Consider the following 23,976-nt stretch of genomic DNA (forward strand, 5'->3'; position numbering starts at 1 on the left):
CGTTCTGCGACGTAATACTGCGTCTGTCCACTGACTGGAATGTACTGCTGTTGCTGGTGAATCTGTGAAGCACTGTGCGTTGGAGCAACATTCTGGCCACCAACCACCTAAAAATAGCCTACATTTTAAGGTTGGAAATACTATTTTTATCCGTTGACTTAAAACATTGGTTTACAAACTTTTTCCTTGCAAGTCTTTGAGAAAGTTTGGTGGTCTTACGACGAATTTAGCGATTTAAATTTTGGTAATGTTTTAAAACTTATTTGTTCGTAACAGAATAACAAAATCAATCACAGTATATTTTTAGCAACACTGATCTGAATGCACGTGTTGGTGGAATTAAAGTAGGTTTGCACTAATTTTATTTCCGCAATTGAGTTTGGATATAAACCAAGTATGGCTTTCAAAAAGTATCACTTTTTTTTTTCAGTGTAACGAAAACCCAAATTCCTAACATTGTCTTCAAGAAAAAAAGTTTTTAAAAAAAAAAACCTTCAAGTTGTTTTCACTCGCCTGTGGAATAAGCAGTGACGTGGAGGGCTGGTTTTGCACGAATACGGGTGAGGATTGTGGCTGACGATGTGCGATGTTACCTGCGATGCGCATTCCACCTGTGAAAGACAATTCATAGTACAGCCGACTTGGACAACTAAATAATCCTCTAGTTCTATAATCCACTAAATACAGCTAAATGCGGCTAAGTGTTTTTGTTACATTCCACGTGTGAAAAACATTTCACACCACATAAGTGTTCTCAGGTGAAAGAGTAACTTTCCTGTGGTTTGAAGGAAAACGGTCTGAGTGACAAACACTGTATTAGAATTACTATGTGGACAGTTGAGTTAAAATACAGGGTAAACTAATTTCAAACAAACAACCCGGACATATTTGGAAACAGGAAATGTGCTTATTCTAAAGCAACTAGAGTATATTTAAATGGTCTGGCCGAATCTGGCCTGCGGGTCGCAGCTTAATGACCGCTGGTCTTAAGAATAAACAAAGTAACTGAACCTCACATTGGGGCAAACGTCCGTCAAATGATTACAAAGCCTGTTTTAATAGTGCCAGCAAACTTACACATAAAGTTATTAATATCAAAATCCTATGAAAACAATCAACACGTAGCATCCCTATTTAGTACAACACTCACCTGGCGTGTGCATATACGATATCTGCTGTGGTTGTATTCCCATGCTGCCAGGCTGGGGCTGCGATTGCTGGGCCATCGCGTTCATGCCTCCCTGGGCCCCATCGAACGGGGGAAACACCAGGGTGCCGTTGCTATGGTTATACGAGTTGAGGTAGCGCGACACTCTGGCGCCCCTAGTGTTCTCGGTAACGGCGTATAACCACGTGGTGCCTTGGCCTAAGCGACGTCGCTTCGGACGAGGCTGGTAAGTCCAATCTAGTAAAGTAGAAAAAAATTGTATTTTGTGGCTGATCCAAAATTTTGAACTAACAGTCATCAGAGCTACGCGTGGTTGTGCTGACACTTAAACAGTTTTGGTATAAAGGGTCTGGTAAAAAGTTGCCGATTAAGTAGATTTGGTGAGTGGGAGGAAAGAGTCGGTTCTCGTTTATTCAATGTTTACCCTTTTATTTTGTCGTTATTTCTTGTTCGCCAAACGTTTAAGAAATCCTACGAAAAGTTGACAAAATTATACCACCTTTACTGTAGCTATGTGGCACGAATCCTACTTTTGCATGTGGGACTATTACGAAAAGTTGACAAAATTATACCACCTTTACTGTAGCTATGTGGCACGAATCCTACTTTTGCATGTGGGACTATTACGAAAAGTTGACAAAATTATACCACCTTTACTGTAGCTATGTGGCACGAATCCTACTTTTGCATGTGGGACTATTACGAAAAGTTGACAAAATTATACCACCTTTACTGTAGCTATGTGGCACGAATCCTACTTTTGCATGTGGGACTATTAACTTGGTTAAGTTTTATTTTAAGGGTGTAACTTCTTACGTGTCCAATTAACATTATTTTTTTTCGGACAAGGCTGGTAAGTACTATCTTAGCAGAAAGAAAAATAAGAGAGAACTAAGATGTGAGAAAGAGAGGTGTTTGTGGCTGAACCATAATTAGGCAATCTGAGCTTTATACAATTGTGTTAACGGTTTCGGCAAGAGTAATTTTTGGGTGGCTAACGGTTTTAGCGAATGAGAAAAAAATACCACTTCTCTCTTTTTTAACGGCTGTCGCTTTTAAACTGTTTTTATATGCTGATATTTGGTAGAAATTTATCTTAGTTGTGAGCCTTAAATAGTCGAAGTTATCCAGGTAAAAAATTCCCCCCTTAAACGTTGAAAGGGAAAACACTGACATAGAGCAACATGTAACGTACCGGGATGGTCCTTCTTGTGCTGTGCCTTGATCCGCTCGGCTTGGTCGAAGAACGGCTTCTTCTGAGCTGGGGTCATTGAGTTCCATCGCTCGCCCAAACGAACACTGATGTCAGCGTTGTTCAAACCTGGACGAACATCAAGCACGCAACAAAATGGTAAATTGTGGGTTTGAAACAGCATTAAAAAGTCGAAACTTTTTACGAGTTATAAAAAGGTAACTGGTAGATGCAGAATTTAGCAGACACATTTCCATAGTTGTTTTTAAGCCTAAGTGCCTAACCCCTTGGTAGCAAAGGCCCCGTAACACACAACACTTTTTTAAATCTAACGATTTTGTATAAGTTTGTGTTTTTGTAAATTTAAATATAAATCATTTAACAACTCTTTTGATTATGGAAGGGAAAACAAACTTTTTCAACGTGAAACTGAAAGACAACTTACCAAAAGCAAGGGTGCAATAACCTATAAACTATAAGTTGCCACAAGGATGCAATAAAGTATGGTCTGGGCTTCGCTAATGTATAAAAAACAGCTGCTAAATTAATTAATTGAACCTGAAAAAGCGATTTAATCGATCGGGAAACTCTATTTTGCTCTAGAATACTGCAAATAACCTGGGTTTTCACCAACGAAAGTTAGTTATAATCTTTAAGCTTTAAGACGCTATACTTTTAAAATAACCTCGGCTTAGGTTAAATTTCGCTAAATATTCACGTTATATAAACGAAACCCAATATTTTAACTTACTTAAAAAGCTGTGAGACTATACTTGCGTATCTCAAAGCTGAAAGTTGCAAAGCTGCAAATAACCTATAGGTTGGACTTCGCTCGTGCAAAGTTGTCGCAAACCAGCGGTACAATAAACAATGAATTAAACTTCAAAATTATAGTTATTTAAAATAAAGCTTTAAATTTGCAAACTGTAAGTCGCCAGACTTCTGAAAAAAACTGGATCTGACTTAATGAAATGATTTTTTATCCCATAACAGTTGCGAAATACGTCTTTGTGCCCTGCTAACAATTGAACTGAAAGCTGTATACTTTGTCATAGACATAGGCTCCTAGGAATCCTGTAAATAAACTGGATTTGACTTAAATGATTTTTTTGCTAATACAGTTGTAAAAACCTCAAAGTTCACAGGTCATATTTAAACTGAAAGCTATAGACTCCTGCAAGTAAAAAAAAGTTCCCTTGTTATAATCAAACCGAACGCTGTATTCATTGCCATAGACTCCTGCTTGCAAGTAACCTGGGTTCGACTTTGCGAGCGACTGTCTCTTCTGCCTGGCCCACACCATGAAGGCATTCATGGGCCGCTTCACCTTGCTCTTCTTGCTCGCTCTCGCCTCTCTGCTCCTCCCACTCCCCTCTTCGTCGCTCCCACCCTGCTCCTCCTCGTCCTCCTCCTGCCAATCCCGATCCGGGTCGCCCATGAAGGCGTCGAACGGAGCAGGAGTCTTGGAGAAATGGGGGTTTGTAATGTGAATAATGGGGGATTGTTGCGTGTTTTATTTTTGCTCACAGTTTGGTTACTTATATTTGTCTGAGTAACTTGAATTCCATTTACTGACCGGATGACTAGTAAACGTTTTTTAGTTGATCCTTTCGTCACTTTGTTTAATTTTAATTGGTTTAATCTTGAGTTACAGCCTTGTTGCCGTTAGTCTTACTTATTTAGGGCAAGACGTAGTCCTAACATCAGTTTCTACAAATTTTAACTAGTCTCTTCGCAAACAATTCTTTCCTATTAAAAACATGTTCGTTTGTGAAAACTTGATAAAGACAATATAATCTGTTTTACTATGTACGTATAGTAGTTTGGTATTGAATCTGGACAAAGAACTCGTTTAGCGGGTAAAACATTAAGAAATTCTGTTCAACGCGGAAAACTTTGTGTAAAACGTAAACATACATAATTATACAAAGTAAGTAATCGGACTTTTAGCTTAGCAATATATCAATTAATTAGTTTATTTAATTGTGCTCTAAATTTGGTAATAATTAAACGGTAGGGTGGTTAATCTGGACAAAAGAATTCGTTAAAGAAGAAAAAACCATACCTTTCCATGGCAAAGTTACCGAAAAGCGTCTAAAAACATGTTAACAAAAAAATAATGTAATCAAACTTTCGCGTAATGCTAATTAATAAACAAACCTGCACTAATGTCAGTTAAAAAAACAATATAGACATTGTAGCGTTTTCTGAAACCCACGCACGCACACCTACTGTACCTACCTGTAGGTTACTGGTAGAGGCAAGATGATATCCGCCCCTGTATCCACCCACACCTACACCACCGACGCCATAGTTCAGTCCATGAGCGTTATCCACTATCTCATACTTGTAGCCGTCGCCCCCTGGCTGTAAGAAAAAAACAGTATTCAGGAGTGTCCGATAATTAATAATATCGAAGTCGATGCATGATGGCGTGTGGTAGTATCGATAGACGTCCGATATTAGTAGACTTGGAATAGGTTAAAAGTTCAATTTCTTGCATAAAGTAAAAAAATCTTAAATTCTGAAGAAAAATCTGGATTTTAATGTCGGTATCCATAAAAGCTAGAACAAACCTAAAGGAAAACGGCAGTTGGTTTACTGATGATGCCCCAAAATACGACACATATATAAATATTATTAATTTTTTGATAACATGCGCGACCCCCTATTATAGTTTATGATACATGAAACAGAGTCAATAAAAAACACATTTCAAAATTGGCAAAACTCAAGTTGGGAAAAATCTAGACGAATTGTTTTAAAATTTGGCTAAAATGTCCGGATTTCAGTTTGCACAACAAGATAAAGTTACGGTTTGAGGGTTCATTTATTTTTATTAGACATTGTTTGATTGAAGCTACGCTTGATTCATTAATTGAAAAGTGAAATGGTGACGTTCGGTTGCTTTTGCTCCTTTTATACTGCTAAAATTTTATTTCATATTGCTTATTTCTAATAAAGCTTTTTTTTTTCAACACTACAAGGCGATCGCCAGGTTAAAAATCACTGCCTTAAACCAAGAGTCACCAAACTACGGACAGCAGATTTCATGTTACCGACCGGCGACCTATATTGTTTTTAAAGATGCAATTTCAAACTAAATTTTGGGGTGAAATTTTAAATGGAACCGCAATTTATCAAGACGTACAAGAATTTTGTTTCCTAATTATTTATATTCTCTTTGTTCAATGATAATCAAGCCAATAAAGTTCGACACAAAATGTTATAGCCTGCCCGCGATCGTCAGACCTAACATTTTTCCGGAGTTTAGAATAAAAAGTTTGGTGAACCCCTGCCTGAAACATTATCTATAAAAAAAAAAAGTTTGGTGAACCCCTGCCTGAAACATTATCTATAAAAAAAAAAAGTTTGGCGAACCCCTGCCTGAAACATTATCTATAAAAAAAAAAGTTTGGTGAACCCCTGCCTGAAACATTATCTATTGGTCCGGTGCGCAAAAATCATGAATCGCGCCACACTTACCACGGTTCTGAAGCACTGTCCGTTCATCCCAAAGGCGTACTGTGGAACGTACGAAGTCTGGCTGTGCCTGCCAAAACAATACACCATGAACAACAGAGTGGAACAGACGAACCCACACACAGGTGCAGCTTATGATGGCGGTATACCACAATAAAAAAGTGGGCAGAAATTTAGCTTCGTCCATATTTTAACAACCTTTTGCGTTGATCTTGACATTACAACAGGTCTATAACGCTATTGGGCGCTCCATATTTATTGAACAGTTATTTTGCATAATAATTTGGCATGATGTCAAAACCCAATTTTTGCAAAATAAAATGGGTAATTTGTTGGTCTTAGAGGAAAAACTGTATCATATTATCGTAGTAAAATATCGGCCAAAATTTACCAATACAGATATATCGGTAGAAGGCAAATATCGGCCGATATTACCAGTATAGCGGTTACAGCTTGTAGGTTGAACCTTCAACGATATAATGTATACTCACCCGTACTGTGCCACGTTGGAAGGCTGTCCTTGGGCTTGGTAAGCCACAGATGGGCCGGGGTTAGGGTCGAACTGTGCATAGCGGAGTCCCTGTGCTGTGGACTGGATACCGGGCTGTGCGTAGTGTAAGGCAGCGTCGTGGTCTGTCATAACAAAATACGTAAGTATAGCATTAAACAGAACAACTTGTCGTCTCAAAGATACGCAAAGTGTTGCAGCTATATATTAACTTTTAATGCACTTTTCTGACTTTCGATACGAACAAATAAAGGATTGCGAAAAGTATTATGGACCTTTAACATGAAAATCAATAATTTAACTAAACTTTGCAAGGCTAACCCCTGTTTCTTTAAACAGGATGACGTCAAAAAATAAAAGTGGTTGCAAGAATATTGGATTTCAGATTTCGGCTGATACCAAAATAATACCATTTATGTTCTAAAAATTGCACTTTTTGACTGTAGCACTTTCTCCAACTGAACGGGTTACAAAAGAACTTCGATGTTATCAGCGTACCAAGGACGCTGAGTTTGGGGGGCTTAGGGAGCTCCGAGCACCCCTAGCAGAAACTCGGGGTGCTCAGCCCCCCTAAATCTAGTGTAGTAATTAACCAAAATACCTGCCTAGCAAATAAAACAAAGTTTAGGTTATTAATGCAAACGTTTATAGTTATTTTATTATCATATCATGAAGACCGCTGTTTGTTAACGAGACCGATTGGATCATTAAAGCGGCATTCCTCAAAATGCGAACACAATTTGTTTTTGCATTTATCAAGCAATGGATGCATTAAATAGCGAAATTTAAATTATTTTACTCCACAAATAAACTAATAATTTTGGAGGGCGTTTAGTGACGTCATATTTAGCGAAAGATTTTGAGCACCCCTGTAAAAAACAAAAGTCGGTGTTCATGCATCGTACAAGTAGAATTCCTTGATCATAACATACACAAAAAAGCCTACATTTTGCACCTACAAAAGGTTCACAAAAATAATACCAAAAATGAACATTTTTCAACGCATAATAAATAAAATTTTTCCGTCCTACCCTGAATGGCTGCTGCCTGTCCCTGCATCACTGGTGTCTCGCTACTGTACCAATCTGCACCTAACTGCTGCTGCTGTTGCTGCTGCTGGTACAAGGTATGCTGGTCGTAGTCTAAATACTCCTGCAAAACGACAGGTGAGGCGTTAGCAGGCTGACAACAACACTATAGTCTGAATACTGTTTGGGCTGTTTTCGTTCAAGTTGTGGGGGTAATACGTTAAAACCCTGACTTTACTATTACTGAATCCAAACCTAATAGCTCATCTTAAGCATACAAAAATATGGAAATCATTGATTTAGCCCGATGAATTGACTTGGACTTGATTTTATATTAAGTTGTTGATTGTTTTCGTCTTTAAATCAAAAATCCTTGTTAATGATTTTACCTTTCAGATGACTATTGGTAGAATATTACTTTGTTTATCGCCCAAACATGGCAAGGTTTTAATACATTCGTTAGGCGATGACAGCAATTTAAATTTAGGGAAACGAAAAAAATGAAAAAATTGGCCAAAAATGCCAGTCACCAGAAGGCTGGCTAAATTCTGCTAGCCTGTTTACATGTATTTTTGAAGACAAAAGTAGGACTTATTTGTTAAAATAACTTTTACAATGACCTTGCTGGATCTATTTAAAACGACTTGTTCATATTTCTGGCAATCACACAGCACCTGCGGTACGCTCTGGCTAAACGCTGATCTCTGTCCTTGCTCCTGCATCGTCTGTTCCTGCATTGACTGCTGCTGTTGTTGTTGTTGTTGTTGTTGTTGTACACTCGGCATCGTACAATCAGTCATCTCGACAAACTGCTTGCCACCTTCACCTCTGTTGCTGTCGCTTCTCCGAGGTTCGTTGCCAGTCTCGCTGTCACTGCCACCACTCTCCTCGCCACTGGCAACCGCCGCTGCGCACAAGGCACCCGTCATCCTGCCACCTGTCACTAAGCTCGCCTAGTTGTGAACTGTTTGCTCAGCTAATATATATTTTCTATATTGAATAAGGCACATTTTCCGACACAGAAGCGTTTAACTAGGGATGTTTTGCACCCAGATTTACAATCGCTCGTTTACTTCAAACCAGACTCTGGCTCGAAATGGTTTTACTTCGCTTTAAAAAATGGGCGACCAACCTGATCAACTAGCTATTCCTCAGCAGAATAAAAAAAAAAATAATAAAGATATGGACATGGATTAAATAGCGAGTAGGTTTCGCTTTTCGTGCGATTGCAAAAAATTCTCCTCACACCAGACAATTGTTCTGGTGGTATGAATTGGTAATTTTTGTATATTTTAATCTTCGATCGATATAGATACTTTGATCGCTGTTGCATAAATGTAGAATACTAACTTTAAAACTAATACAAATTACCCACTAAAAAGTAACTTAGCATAAGGCATCGCAGATAACCGATGACTTGACTTTTCGCAAAACAACACTAAACCTTAAAAAGACCGAAACTGAAATACAGTTGTTTCAATCGGATATTTAAACAAAACAATTCACAGTATAGCGTTCTGCTTTGGTACCAATTACCAAATGGCGTAGTTACAGCGAATTACGCTTTATCTAAATATGCCATAAACCGCAGAATTCGCTACTCAAAAAAACTTATCATAAAAAGGCGTCGAACTTACAAATGGTGATTGCGATGCGGTCAGACGGTGTAAGATCCTTGCTAGCACTGTCCGCCAAAGAGTAGCTGGAATACAAGAACCGACGGTTAAAAATGTTCGTGGTAAGCAGCGATTGAAGGTTTATGTAAGATCGGCAAAAGTCCGAGTCAAATATCGCGCAATTACTCGCCTGGTATGAGATTACTGAGACAGTTTGCGAAATTATTTGAAAAAAAAAACGGTGTTTCATTTAAAAACGTAAAGAGTCGCAAAAAGTTTTACTAAATCAGTGTTTCCTTAAACTTTATTTGCGACTTAGAGTACCCAATTCTCTTACCATGTTTTTTATTGCTTGAAAAGTTCTAAAATTAAAAAAAATCTTGATCTAACCATGTGAAAACTAAATTAAAAAAGCTAAATTAAAAAAGTACAACGTAAAAGGTTGGAAAATCCAACAGTTATAAAAAAAAAAAAGGAAAATCCAACAGTTATACAATGGAAAGGCCGTCTATGGAAAGTTTTTTCGTGATGATCTGTATTTCGCATTAATCTACAAATCCCCGAAAATTAAGTTTTTGTTCGGTGTATTAAGGCTTTAGGAATATTGTCACGAATTCCAGAGTTTGCCTTGATCAGTTTGGCTGCTTAAGGCAAGACAGACTACAAATAAACATGGTTAATGCGCTTACCTCGCGGCAACTATGTCTTCCTGGTTTGTGTTGCCTGTAAATAAAGCAAAGTTGACGGTGGCTTCTATATTTAAAAGACCAGGAATAGGCCCGATTATACTGGAATTATGCACCTAATGGTATCTTAAAAAGGGCACTTTTTGAATGACCTATGTTACCTAGAAGACAGTGATAAATAAAAACACAATGCCAAACCACGTTTAATTAAAGCGACGACGAGTACTTTAGCGAAAAATATATATATACTTAAACAATAGAAAAATAGAAAAGTGTCTACGTCAAATATAGGTGTCAAATATTACTAATAAATTGCAAATATAATAATTTGACCGACACTTGAAACATAAAAATAGAAACTTGGCGATTTGTGAAGAAATAGGATTTATGAAAAAAACGCTGCCGACAAATTAAAAAAAACTCAAATAAAAAACATTAATCTTGGTTGATATCTATTAGAAAAGACGAGTTCATTACCTGTCGACTGTCCCGAAAGGGTATTCCCCTCGGAAGAATCGATCACCACGGCAGTCACTTCTAGTCCGTTCTCTTTTATCACAGTGGTGTGTTGCTGGCAACATCAAATCAACACAAAGAGGTAATGACTAGTTTAGTATAAAGAATTAAGGAAACACTTTAAATAAATACAAACAAAACAGGTAAGGTAACGTTAATTTTGGTTTTATACGTTTTCTATCTTGAGTAGTTTGCCTCAAATCTTTGGTTGGTAGAGTAGCGGCTATTAATTTCATTTTTTAGTTTGTGATTCGCATTATTTAGTAACATTTCTGCAGCCACAAGTTCTTTCACACTGGCAAAGGTTTTTATGACACAATTTAAATGTTTTTATTACTTTACAGTGAAGTGTTGAAATACAAAAAGTGCTATAATATATAAATCTGCAGTTTGGCTGGATATTTACTGCGTAACAATTTATTTATTCAGAAAAAAAAAACGTTTATTAATTTCATGCCTCTTAAGGGGCAACGACCAAAGAGACAGTTTTTGAGCTATTTTTGTACACCAAAGACGTTTTTCCCAAACCGTTCTTTCGTTTACATTTATTTGTATTTATTCCACAAGCCGTTGAAATATATATTTTTAAAGCGTTTTAAATTTCCACTTACCGAAGGGAATTCCCCGTCTAATCCAGATTCGTCGATAATGATGACGTTGTTCACGCCGCCAGAGGGCGCACCGCACTCTCCACCATCAAGGTAGCCTGGTAAGGAACAAAAATGGCGTTTAAAATAAATGAAAAGGCAGTTTAGACCAGGGCGTAGCAAGTCTGGCCAAAAAAAGGTTTTAGTTGCAAATGTTTTTAGAAACGTTATTTTTTTATAAAAACAAAAGTCTTTGGGCAGACGACTAGTAAAAAGCCCGTTTTTATTGTAACACTTACATTGCGATGCTACATTTTCAAGTGTTCGAAAGTTACTGACCGTTTTGTCCCATTATTCGTTAAGTGAGTGTTTTATTTTTAACTGAACAGATCTTGCTTTATTCGAGTTTGAAATAGCGTTAAATTACTTTTCGATTGTTTAACTTTTGGGGAGTGCATTTCACAAAAAAAACATAGGCGTTTATAACCTGAAAGTGGCGTTACAATTGCGAACGTTATGAAATGACATTTTTGACGTCTACCGAACCAAAATAATGGACTACATTGTCAGTTCAAGAGTGAACACACTAAAAACTAATACATGCTTTCATGGAGGCTAATAAATAGGATTGATTGATAGCAGGTAAAACAAGGAAAACGACTCGCTAAGTCTGTCGATGAGTAAAGCGCACGAGACTTAAACATCGGACACGTGTTTTACCGGTGTTAGCTTTCCAAGATCACGCGCCTAAAAGTGTTGACACAGTTAAGTGCACAAGGGCGACAAGGCAAAAGAAAGTAGGCGAAAATCACATTTAGAATGTAAAAAAAAACTTATCAAAATTGTAAAAAAAATTTGCTTGGTCACTTCTTTATAATTTTTGGGAAATATATTTTTTCCAATTTTTTTAATAACCATTTCAATCAAAGGAATTTTTGTAGAAAGAACTAATATTCGAAGAAGGACCAGACTTCTCCGCTACAATTCAAATTTCAATCTAACACTTTTATAATTATAAAATTGCCACCCAATTATAACGTTAATTATCGTTTCATTTTTTAATGAACAAAGCTTGCTTTATTCGAGTTTGAAATAGCGCTAAATTACTTTTCGATTGTTTAACTTTTTTCGGGAGTTCATTTCACAAAAAAAAAACACAGGCTTTTATAACCTGAAAGTGGCGTCTTGCGTCACGTTTGTTAACGATTTGAAATGACATTTTTGACGTCTACCGAACCAAAATAATGGACTACATTGTCAGTTCAAGAGTGAACACACTAAAAACTAATACATAATAGCTTTCATGGAGGCTAATAAATAGGATTGATTGATGAAAGGTAAAACAGGGAAACGGCTCGTTAAGTCTGTCGATGAGTAAAGCGCACGAGATTTAAACATCGGACACGTGTTTTACCGGTGTTAGCTTTCCAAGATCATGCCAAAAGAAAGTCGGCGCAGATCACTTTTAAAATGTAAAAAAAAATTGCTTGGCCATTTTTCTTTCTCATTTTTCATTTTTTTGAAGTTTATTTTTTTCCAATCTGCCTTACATTCTGACGAAAACCAGTTACACAGATGCTAAAAAAAGAAATGGAATAACCTGTAAGCGGCGTTTATTATGTTAGCACTTTGCTGGGCTAAACCAAAAAATGGCTCGTTAAGTCTGTCGATGAGGTAAAGCGCACGAGACTTAAACACCGGAACACGTGTTTTACTAGTGTTAGCTTTCCAATATCACGCGCCTAAAAGTGCTGACACAGTTTTTTAAGTACACAAGGGCGTCACGGCAAAAGAAAGTCGGTGAAAATCACGTTTAGAATGTAAAAAAAAACTTATAAAAATTGTAAAAAAAATTGCTTGGTCACTTCTTTATAATTTTTGGGAAATATATTTTTTCCAATTTTTTCAAACACCTTTTAATCAAAGGAATTTTTGCAGAAAGAACTAAAATTCGAAGAAGGACAAGACTACTCTCATGCTACAATTTCAAATTCCACGTTTACCGAACCAAAATAATGGACTACATTGTCAGTTCACAAGAGTGAGCCCACTAATACATAATAGCTTTCATGGAGGCTAATAAATAGGATTGATTGATGGCAGGTAAAACAAGGAAAACGACGCGTTAAATATATCGATGAGTAAAGCGCACGAGATTTAAACATCGGAACACGTGTTTTACCGGTGTTAGCTTTCCAAGATCACGCGCCTAAAAGTGCTGACACAGTTAAGCACACAAGGGCGACATGGCACATGAATGTCGGCGAAAATAACCTTTCACTCAATCACATATCGGTTTTTCAGAACTCTCCGGTTTATTATAGTTTAGCCACATTTTTGTGCTCGTTTTTTTTATCTTAGGTGATTTATGGCTTTCACAAAGCTCTGATCCAAATCCAGGAAAATCCGGTAACGACGAAACTTTAAGCCAACATATTTAGATGATATATACATAAACGCATGCGCAGCCATGCGTAAAAGTATAGTTTTTTATTAGGGCAGTAAACAGGTTTGTTTTTAAAGAGAACAAATTTAAAAACAACAGGGTGTCGTTACGCCCTTTTTCGCTTCTTTTTTGCGTGGCGTCTTTCGTGTTTAGCAGATAACTTGCTCGTTTTAAACGAATCCATACCTCCAACTACGGATTGCCAAGAAGTTATAGTAAATAAAACAGGAGTTTATTACTGTCAGTCGGTCAAGTGTGCTGTAAATGGTTGTAAAGTGTCTTAAACCAATACTTCATAGCGTCATTACGTTTCTCGTTCAATTTTAGACGATACGAATTACGAAAGCCTATTATATATAAGCGTTTTTATTAAATTGTGCGAGAACCCAAATAAGTTCGTTAAGTTCCTACAAACCAAGCATACTATTTACGAATGGTATCATAGGCTTGAAAAAAGCGAGGCGTGGGTTTGCTAGAAACTGTTACTGAGATAAGTCAGGGTCGCGCTAAACGTAGTGTGACGAAACATTCACGTCATCTGGTGCGTGCCGACGTAAACAATAGACGCCGTCGCTTGACAATGGGCCGCTATAGCACGCTACTTAAAGCGACACCAATAAATGGTAACATTACCTCCATATGGCAGCAACTGTTGTGGGCACTATTTATAGTTTTCACGGCATAAGTGTAAACTTTTGAAGACGCAACTTTAACCTTTACCCCTGCTGCATATAAGCGCTAAAGGGCATAAAAGTGACTGTCCAATTTCAGTTTTGTTGGTGTACAAAGCTACAATATAATGTTTTACGGGAAATAAAATCAGCTCAAACAACTAAACTAAACTTATAATTCTTTAAGATTCGAATTCAGGCTCTATTTGCTCTATTGCCATTTGTTTTTACGCGATTGCGTGTAATAAATTACAAAAAAATATTTTCCAACATTGCTAACAGTTGAGGTATGCTGTTACGTTGCAGTAAACCATTTCGCAAAAACGCTTAATATGACCAAAAATATTGAGAACCAAGTACTCTACAGGTTAACAAACGCTAAAAACAATATAATAGAAACACAACAACTTTTGCCCCGCGGCGTCAAAACGTAAACGACGTAGTAGTGTCTTAATGTAAATATTTTGAATGTATAAAAACCACTGTCAATAGCGCTCTTTATCAAGGTTTAGTAAGCCAATTCGCCTAATTTTAGATCAAAAGAACGTTTATTCGACAATTAATCGATATATTTATGAGGGTATATAAGTGTACACTTGTTTATAAAACGACATGTAAAATTAAGTGCTGTGATACCGGGACTGTCGCTCTACTAACTGAGCTATACAGGCTCAGAGGGAAGCAAGTCGAGAAACAACCATAGCAACGTTGCCTGCTGCATCCTAATCGTAAAACTAGTCTGTAATGAGGTTCAACTCACAACCTCGGTCATACCGGGAGCGTCGCTCTACTACACAAGCTATACACGCTCAGAGGGTAGCAAGTCGAGAAGCAACCATAGTACCATTACTTGCTGCATAATCTTACCTTGTGCTTGTTTGACGCTTAGGTCAGCGGCATCTTGGCCAGAATCCGCAGCAGAATGATCCTGCGGGCCGCGTGAGGCCGCTGGAGCAACAAACGGCACAGCTTGCGGATCTGGCGTCCTATCTGGCGTCGTGCCAGACTCAGCAGCGCACTTCCCTGTAGCTCGTCCGTCAGGCCGCGCAGAGCCATGCTTCTAACACATGCCGAATAATAAAAAGTGCTTTTTTTACTGGTCGGAAAATGGGAAAAAGTTTTCTTTTGAATGGGAGTTTGTGAGAAAAACGTGCACTGAAAACTAGCGTCTGATATTATTTAAGGCAGTGTTTCTTAATCAGGTGAATGGTTCACCCCAGGGTGAATACAATTTTTGCAGGGGGGAACCAACCAAAAGGGATGAATAAGGGTGAACCGTCAGAAATGTATGATAGATTGCGAAAAAAACAAGTTATTTTGTGTTGTTATGACGAGATAGTTTTATCATATCATAAGACAAGGGTGAATAAAATCTGGAGATAGATGCTAGGGGTGAACAAAACTAAAAAAGTTTAAGAAGCACCGAGTTAAAGCGTTATCCGATGCCGAGTGGTAGTTATCAGTACGTGTGTGATTCTATGGTGGTATCGGTACTGAACTGATATAATCTTGACATTATTTTCAATATATAAACCTTCCACCGTATGCAAGAATGCGCAGAAGTGCATATTAACACACCCAGGCTGGCGGTTTTAAAGCAACTGTCTGACAAGCAATCCACTCCCGCTGTGCTACATCTAACATACAAAAACAGAACTAGTTGGCATTTCTCTGTGAAAGCTAAACTCACAATCAACCAACAGGCTTTATGTGACTGCCTTACGAAGTTTTTCGAGCGTAACTTGATATACAAAACGGTATGTAACTCGATCAGTTGGTTCAGGGAAATAAGCACCAACTTGCTTTTCTAACGTTCAAAACTGTCACAAAAAGGCCAACTTGGCCCTAGATCTAGATCAGCGGTTCCCAAACTTTTCTAAAAATTTGGCCTGGTGGACCCTTTCGAAGATTTCGATATTTCGCGGCCTTATAAAAGTTGTAGGGTCAGTTGACCCATATTTCTCGTAGTATACATTGGTGCAGTTACGATTCTATCTAATATAACAAATTTCTAACTAATATGAACAATTCGCTGATAGAAAGTATAGTACAGCATAATAGATGCTTTATGATGTCACAAGAGACATCATAAAACACGCTTTATTATCGAATAATAAAGCATAACTTGCTGCACGGACCCCAGTTGCTCCGCGCATCCCAGTTTGGGAACCGCTGATCTAGATGCTCCTAACGTCAAATGCTGTGACTAAATTCTAAGCTATGTAGAACGCCGATCGGCGTATCAAAACAACCTTATTCCCACTAAAGCATGAATGCCCTGAAGCCAACGTATTCATGCTCTACGATTTTTGTCAAAAGGATTACCGCTTTAGAACTACAGAATGCAAGATAACGTTTTTAACTGCAACAAATAAAAGTTGTACCATGACATTTGTAAAACGCGTCAACCCACAAAAAAGACTAAACCTAAACCCAACGGACTGGCTGACTGGATCCTTTCTAAGTATACATTTACAATTATCATAGTGGTTTAATGACGTTAAAGGGAAAAGAAATACTGAACAACTCAACTAAATGACTTAGCTTCAATAATAATGATTTAAGACGTTCAAATAACTTCCCATATCCTGCGTGAGCCTGTAAAAATAGACTAAAAGGTTGTAAGCAGTTTAACAGTTATATAAGGTGCTTCAAAGGGCGCTTGGCACAACGCCGCGCTTTCCTTAATCTCCCAATCTCGCAAATATTTGCCTTCCAAAAGGCCGAGGTGCCGCTCGACCTACTTAGGCGTCGGGCGAACCGCGAAGATCTCATTATTAGGCAAAGAAACTCTCTGGCAATTTGGGACCTGTGGACGGGGCAAGCAGGAAAAAAACTGACAACGCCCAATTGTGTAACATAAACAAAAGGCGGCTCTTTATGAGGTATTAGGTGGGTGTGTGACGTAACACTGCGTCGACACGTGGGTGATTAAATGTGGCAAACAAAAGCGATTTTTTCTGTTTTCTGCATACTGATATTTATTTTACGTCTAACTACAACCTCAAGCCATTACCTTAAGATTTATTCGAAACGTTCAAAATATGACATCTATTCTTTACGGGCTTTGATATTAATTTTACGTCTAACTACATCCGGCCATTGTGCTCTAAAGATGTACATTATATAAAACCTGTAAAAATTCGCGGCGACTTGATCGTTTAAGCACGCCGGCATTTTTTCCTGTTCAAAGTCCAAACTCCAAGAAAGCATGTGCTTAGCGCGAAATAGGCTCGTGCTAAAGAGGACCGCTCTAAAATAGCACTCGTCTCGGCCAATATTGACAAATTGTCAAGCCCTTTAATTTATAAACGGTGCCTTGGCGAAATATTGACATAAATTATAAAAAATTGCCCCGTGGACGAAAAAATCACAAAACAAACAAAATGCGCTCTGGATATAAAGAAACAAACAAACAGCAATTAACAAACGAAATAATAAATTGGGACAACCAGGGAGATATGTCGGGCAAAATATATCGAGAACTTCTTTTCTATGTTTTAAAAATAAAGAGCCAAAAAGGTTACACAAGATTACAAATTTCGAACCATGCTTTGAGTTGGTTTTGGGTGTGGATTAGGGATGTCCGATTTGCTACTAACATTTTGTTCCGCCGATATCTTTAAGAAAATGTATCGCTATCTGAGCCAAAACCATATCACGTCAATACTATGCTTGAACAAGCAAAATAAATAAAATTGAAACATCTAACGGTAGTTTTTCAAGGTCAATGTGTCAAAATTTGGTTTAGCGTTACAAAATTTAGTTACCTCAGGTTGTTAACTTGTTATTTTTAGACAAATTTACCTTGCAAGGTATAGGATCGATGCGTTGGTCTTAAATAATAGCTAAAATAACAATAATATTATTGCATTGTATCGGCACCAATACCACACTAATATGAGACGAGTGCCGATACTACCACTCGGCCATAGGTATGGGCTCCTCTACTGGACAATACCAATTGGTATCAGTTAATAACAATCAAAGTTATCGGACATTACGCGCGAAAACTTATATGGGGTTCAACAGCGCTACTTTTAATATCACGGTATATTCTGAACATTTGCAATCACATTTGATAAAATAATGGGTTATAAAAACATTCTAATTGTAATTCTGTTTGGAGCTTGATGCTGTTAACTATAAAAAGTTACAAAAAATTTGTTGCGTCATATGTTGCCATCAAGTACGGCACAACTATTAAAACGACAATAAGTCAACACTCCCTTCAATGCAAAAAATTTCAGAAACGCACGTCTTTAACCTGCAGCTGGACAGCCAATATCGACTTTTAGCATGCCTTAAATCTGTACAAGCATGGCAGCACAGTGAACTGTGAGAAAGGCTACCTTAATACAACCACAGTCGCTATCACCGCTTCAACAGAGAACAGACCTGGCGACAGTTGCGATAACACTACTCTCATGTTGTTAAAATAGCTAAAGCCGTATCAGCCTACATTATAAAAAGTATACCAGAGCCGTACAAAATTGGCTGGCACTGTTTGAATCGCTATTTGGACATTTTCTTTGATATTGTCTATCCGTCTTTTCTAGGGCGTAAAACATGAATCCTGCAAACTTACGTTTAGTTTTGCAGAGTTCTTGATAGGCACGTTTAGCTTGATCGCTGCTAGATTGTTGCCTTTCTTAGCAGGTCTGCCCGCCCTCCTTTTCTTTGGCTCGCCTGCGCTTTGGCTTTTTGATTTGGAGAGCTGAGTCGAACTTTTCTCGCCTGCGAAGAAAATTTGCCGCTAACGTAAAGGCTAAGATTGAAACTGCTTCCGAATTCAGGCCCAAAAAGTCACTACTTGTAACCTAATTGTGAATGAATTGCGTGTTGTTATTTGAGATATAATTACCGATTCCAGCGCAAGTTGTTGTGAGGAAATAAAGCGGAATAAACTGCGCACTTATCTGCATCATGAATTGAACAAAATTAATTCTGGTTGCGATATAGTTTAATTTATAGATTTGTGTATCGTAAAACATTATCTCAAACAGAAAAAACTGTAAAGCTTTAACTTAAATGCTAATATAATTCAAAAAGCTAGAAAAAATTCTAGTTGTTTAAGTCTAATTCACAAGAGCCCAAACGCAAAACGCTACCTTATTTCAGATTGGACTTACAGCCCCGCCTGTACACTTTCACTTTCAGGCCAATTGCCTTTATGTTTAACACACATAGCTGGGGCCGAAGTTCAAAGGAAAGCAACGATTGGTCTTCCTGGATAGCGCGATTGCGCGTATACCACAATTAACTTGCATTTCTGGCTTTAGCTGCAGGAAGACTGACTGCAGAGATATAGATTAAAAACAGCAGCCGTGCGCAATTTGTCGCATATACTCACGAACTAAACATTTGCGTCTAAATGTGACGCTGATAAATACTGGCTTTTAGGTAATGGATAGAGCTATTGCGTCAAGGCCGAAATGTTTTTTCCGTGCACAAAGCCTATTTTTTTATAAGGATGTCAATCGTTTGTAGTTGTCGTCGTATACTTTTAAGGGTTGTCAGAAATGCCCAAAAGTCATTCTGTTATGTGTTTAAAAAGTAAAACTAAATCGTAATCGGCGCAAGTAACCTTTTTTAACAACGTGCGATTTTAAATAAAAATCGCAGTAACAAACTGATCATAAACGCTGTTTTAATTAAGGCGGGGCAAATTTACAGTCCTGGTGTGTCCAGCTAAGGCAATTGCGCTTCACTTCATCAACAGTTAGCCAAATCTATAAGAAAAGCGACTTACAGATTTTTCTCTGTGTTTGCAAAGTATTTTAAAGACCGACGGAGGTTTACTAGGAAATTATCGCTTTGAGTTAAGAACAGTCGCAGGTCCTTGAAATCTCTTTTTATACATACCCATTCCATTAATGCTTTCAGCAAAATCGCTGAATTTGCACATGGCCGGCATTCCCGCCATAACCAAAAACGTAACGTTGACCTTAAAGGCCCGTTTGCACTGCAGCTGCACCGAGCTGAGCAAAGCGTAATTTGCATTTAAATTATATTGTGGCGAGCGTTTCACGCTTTGCTAAACTCAAGCCCCGTGCAGCTATAGAACAACGTTACGTTTGGAGCGATTTTTACGCCCAGCTTAGCTCAGTGCAGCTGTAGTGAAAATAATTTCACGCCCAGCTCAGCTTAGTGCAGCTGTAATGTAAAAGGGCCTTTAGTCTGCCGCTGTTTAAATTTGGGTTTTAGGTAATACCGGCTTTATTTGTTAACGCTACAAGTGTTAATATAATTAGCAACAAGTCACAAGTGTTAATATAGTTAGCTCGCCAAAAATTCGCAACAGAGGTGTCTACTTACGCGCAATTTCGATTTTAAACTGGGTGATTAGGGAATTGACGACCTTGGTAAAAGTAGACAAAAAACAACATTTTAGCGCCGGTCTAGAATCCTACCACATTTTCACCCGGGGGATTATATTGCTCACATTATTTTGGTTAGGGTGCGAGTTAGCCTCTTTGTTTGGGTGGGTCAAGTATTATTATACTTATTCTCCAATTTAAATTTACTCATTTCATTACTGTAAAAAAGTGGTAGGACTCTAGGCCAGCGACTGGAACTTAAACCAAAATAGTTTGGCCCGTCCTATAGCGATTTGTAAAACCCTGCAGAAATATATTCCGTACCCTAAAAAGGTAGAAAAAATAGTTGAAAAGCAACGGCCGGATACTAACAATTTCGGAAAGCCTACCACAACTTTGAAACATTTATTAAAGCATGGGTGGGTCAAGTTTTATTATAATTATTATTTAAGAATGTTGCTTAACCTACCCTAACCCAAACCCCCACTCTAACCTAAATAATGTTCGTTGTGGTAGGATTCTAGACTAGCGCCAAAATTACCAGTAACCTTTGCAGACAGCCTGTGTAGTCTTCTGACGTCTGTGCTTAATTGTAAAGGCTAGCTTTACAAAACCTACATGTCAGCCTTTTTTACAGCTAATCTAACCAAACAAGAAGTTACTCACAATTCAGCCAAGAGTTACAGCAAAACAACTAATCTAATTGCTTTACAGCTGAAACACAAACCAGACTTACCTTCGTTTTTGCTCGCTTCATCAGACATCCTTTCCTAATTTCAATTAACAATGCCCGGCAACAAATGTTACTCACATGAAACAATCGCGAAAGAATGGCCTTAAACAGGCAACAAAACCTTTTGAAACAAATCACGATTGTTCTATTCTAAACAATGCATGATAATACAGGCTTGTGACGTCACTATCAAATGCTGCCGCCGATTTGAACGGATATTTTTTACTGCTGGGTGGGACCTTGAAAAATATATATTTAACTTTTAGGATAAGCTTTATTGTTAAGACTTTGCAATTGGCAATTTATTCAATTAAAGTGCAACCTTTTGTTGTTTCAGCAATAGAAATATATATATTTGAAATTAACTAGCAGAAAGTTAAAATACAATGAATTATTTAATATAAAGGTCAGGTACGACAACAAAGCATAGAAAGAAATATAATGCAGGCTACATTTTGAATAAAAACGTTTTTATGATTCAATCCATTGCCACCACTAATATTACCGTATCTGTAACATCTTGAGAAGCTTCTCACAACCAGACCCAGCAAATTGGGTAGAGTGATAATAGGGATTAGGCCTATGGGTATGTCTAAAACTTGACATATTATTTAGATACAAATACCGTATCTTTTTGACAAAAAGTATTTTAATCTAATTCGATACCAAATGACGTCATTACTGTGCTCAACCAAGCAGAATAAATGAAATGAAAACGTTTAAAGGTGTTTTCTACTGGGTTATTAAGCAAAATTTGTTTTAGCGGTAATAAGTTTAGTAACCTCGAATTGTTAAGCTACTAATCATAATAAATTTATTTTTCAAGGTAGAATCACTGTTTTAAATCGCGAATCAAGGCTAACATCTTCAGTAGAAAGAGAGTGGCCCAAATAATAGATAAAAGATTCATTCTTTTATTAGCAAACGTTTCGGCAAGTGCTTTTGCAATCATCAGTGCAGTAAGTGAGGCTAAGATAAAAACGACTATATAGATCGCCTTGCGGGTGTACTTTTTTCCGTTGCAGTTCTTATCACCGTTACTTCGCGACTTCCTTTTCACTCTCTTTCTACTGAAGATTATGAACAGATCCGTGTTTAGTGTTCCCAAGGCTAAAATTGCTATATAAATTTATAGCCTAGTATCGGACGAGTACCCTGATCCTGTTGGTTTCTTACGACTTGCGAACGGACTCCAGCAATAAGACCGAGATAAGAACAACATCAACGTCGGAAAAAAACACAGTTTGGAGTAAAACCGAAAAAGGACTAATACCTAATAATCGTAAATCGTAATGACATATAAATCGGAATAGGCTAAGTCCTAATCCCGTCGAAATAACGCCTAATTGGGCAGAATTCGGCCTATATAACCTTTTACCTAATCGCAAACCACACCCTAAGTTAATCACTACCCCCCTAATAACTTCAACCCTAATACCATATATTAGCCTACCCACCAATAACCCCAAACAGGGCCAAAAATCCGGTGCTAAAACCGCGGCGCAAAACCGTCGACACCATAACGGCCGATGTCAGATCGATGGTCCCCCGATCTTCCCATACCCTCTCTATACAGTAGCGTGATTTGGGCCTTTTAGGGCTTATTCCAGGGATGTCCAACCTGCGGCCCGCCTGACATTTACGTGCGGCCCACCACTTATTCTCACTTTCAGTAGCCTTTATTTAAAACAATTGTCTCGACTATCATCAAAACGTGTAGAACGCGCAGTATTTGATGTTGGCCTAATCTTATGTTTTTTCTGAGACTATAATCGAGTCTAAAGTCGCATTTCAACATCCATCGACCACTTTGTGCACCAATCATTGCTAAGCAAGATGTGTATTTTTCTAAATATGTGTTTTTGGTGACCGTTTTAAGGAAATGTATCAGCCCAAACATGTAAAAACTCAAATTTTCGCGCTTTGCCATAATAAAAAAATCAATAAAGTCGAGATTACTTGCATATTTGCGCATGAGTTCAATCTCGAAGAGCGGTTGTTTATAAGTTAAGTTGTTTTATGACGTCACGATATGACGTAACTTATGGTGCCACTCCTTTAATTTGAGAGGTTTTGCGGCCTATCGAAATTTTTTTAAGGGGTAATGCGGCCCATTCTGCTAAAAGGTTGGACATCCCTGGCTTATTACAATGAATTTAGGACTCATTCCGATAGGTTGTGATACCTTACTCAGACGATTAGCTTCTAATTCTGTCGCGGATTTTACTGCGTAAGTGGCTTTGTTATGTCGTTGGTAGGCTACTATGATTTTATAGACTGTTCTGTTTAGGGCAGCGGTTCTCAACCAGTGGGCCATGGCTCACTGGTGGGCCACAGATCAATTTAAAAAGCTGGATTTAGTTTCATTTGTGTCGTTATATTTAATTTTACAGGAATAATGGCTTGGGGAGGATTTAAAAAGGAATGTAAATTAATTGTTCAGCCGTAAGTATCTCACTAATAAACGGTTGAATAAATAATCTGTTTTGAAATATGTTCTGCTGCGTTTTGTTCTAAACCCATTTTAAAGCTTTTTCTTTCATAAAAATTCTATTGGGCCACAGAATTTTTTTGCAACGTAAATGGGCCACGAAAGAAATAAGGTTGAGAACCACTGGTTTAGGGTATTATTGCCTTTTAGGTCCTATTGTGTGTTCCCTTGCAAACATACCAACTGACCGACAAATAGTTATGTTGATATTTTTAGTAAAAGCACAGGTCTAACGATTTTGTTACGGAAACCACTAAATGTTTGTTAGGGAGTCGGCAAATAAATTTACCATGTGAACTATAGATGCAATTGTAGCAAGCGATCATCATTTTTAATTAGTAATTCATAATTATTAAGTGTTTATTTGCGTTTGTACTCGAAAATATTGTTTAAAACGTTCTGGCCATTTCCTTTTCCCGTTTGCATCCTGCCTACCGAGGTCGTTAACTAACCAGTTAATCCCTAATGCATTCGCTTTTCCTGCAACGTTAGTTTTATTGGAATTCTAGCCTACTGCGAACTAGACAACGA

The 23,976-nt window shown here is 37.8% G+C and overlaps 1 protein-coding gene across 1 annotated transcript; it reads right to left on the reverse strand.

Annotated features, from left to right (window-relative positions):
- Positions 1-1,391: 1,391 nt before the first annotated feature.
- On the reverse strand, positions 1,392-20,985 carry LOC146146663 (uncharacterized). Its single transcript, XM_083386956.1, has 12 exons — positions 20,958-20,985; positions 18,490-18,638; positions 14,769-14,961; positions 10,809-10,903; positions 10,159-10,252; positions 9,685-9,718; positions 9,017-9,081; positions 6,335-6,476; positions 5,847-5,913; positions 4,602-4,727; positions 2,364-2,489; positions 1,392-1,405 (listed from the first exon to the last, which is right to left on the reverse strand). Exons 1-11 carry the CDS (start codon positions 20,983-20,985, stop codon positions 2,484-2,486), a joined length of 999 nt encoding a protein of 332 aa, XP_083243082.1. The 3' UTR covers positions 1,392-1,405; positions 2,364-2,483.
- Positions 20,986-23,976: the final 2,991 nt, after the last annotated feature.

Source organism: Ascidiella aspersa, chromosome 4 (genome assembly GCF_963924565.1).
Source record: "Ascidiella aspersa chromosome 4, kaAscAspe10.2, whole genome shotgun sequence".
Classification (NCBI taxonomy): Eukaryota; Metazoa; Chordata; class Ascidiacea; order Phlebobranchia; family Ascidiidae; genus Ascidiella; species Ascidiella aspersa.

What these genes read in the sequence shown, in the direction of transcription:
- LOC146146663 (XM_083386956.1), bottom strand. Translation starts at nt 20,985, where the DNA reads ATGTCTGATGAAGCGAGCAAAAACGAAG. An exon ending in TAGACGGGGAATTCCCTTCG is followed by an intron (nt 10,253 to 10,808) that starts GTAAGTGGAAAT and finishes TGATGTTGCCAG; the next exon opens with CAACACACCACTGTGATAAA. An exon ending in GACAGTGCTTCAGAACCGTG is followed by an intron (nt 4,728 to 5,846) that starts GTAAGTGTGGCG and finishes TTTTTCTTACAG; the next exon opens with CCAGGGGGCGACGGCTACAA.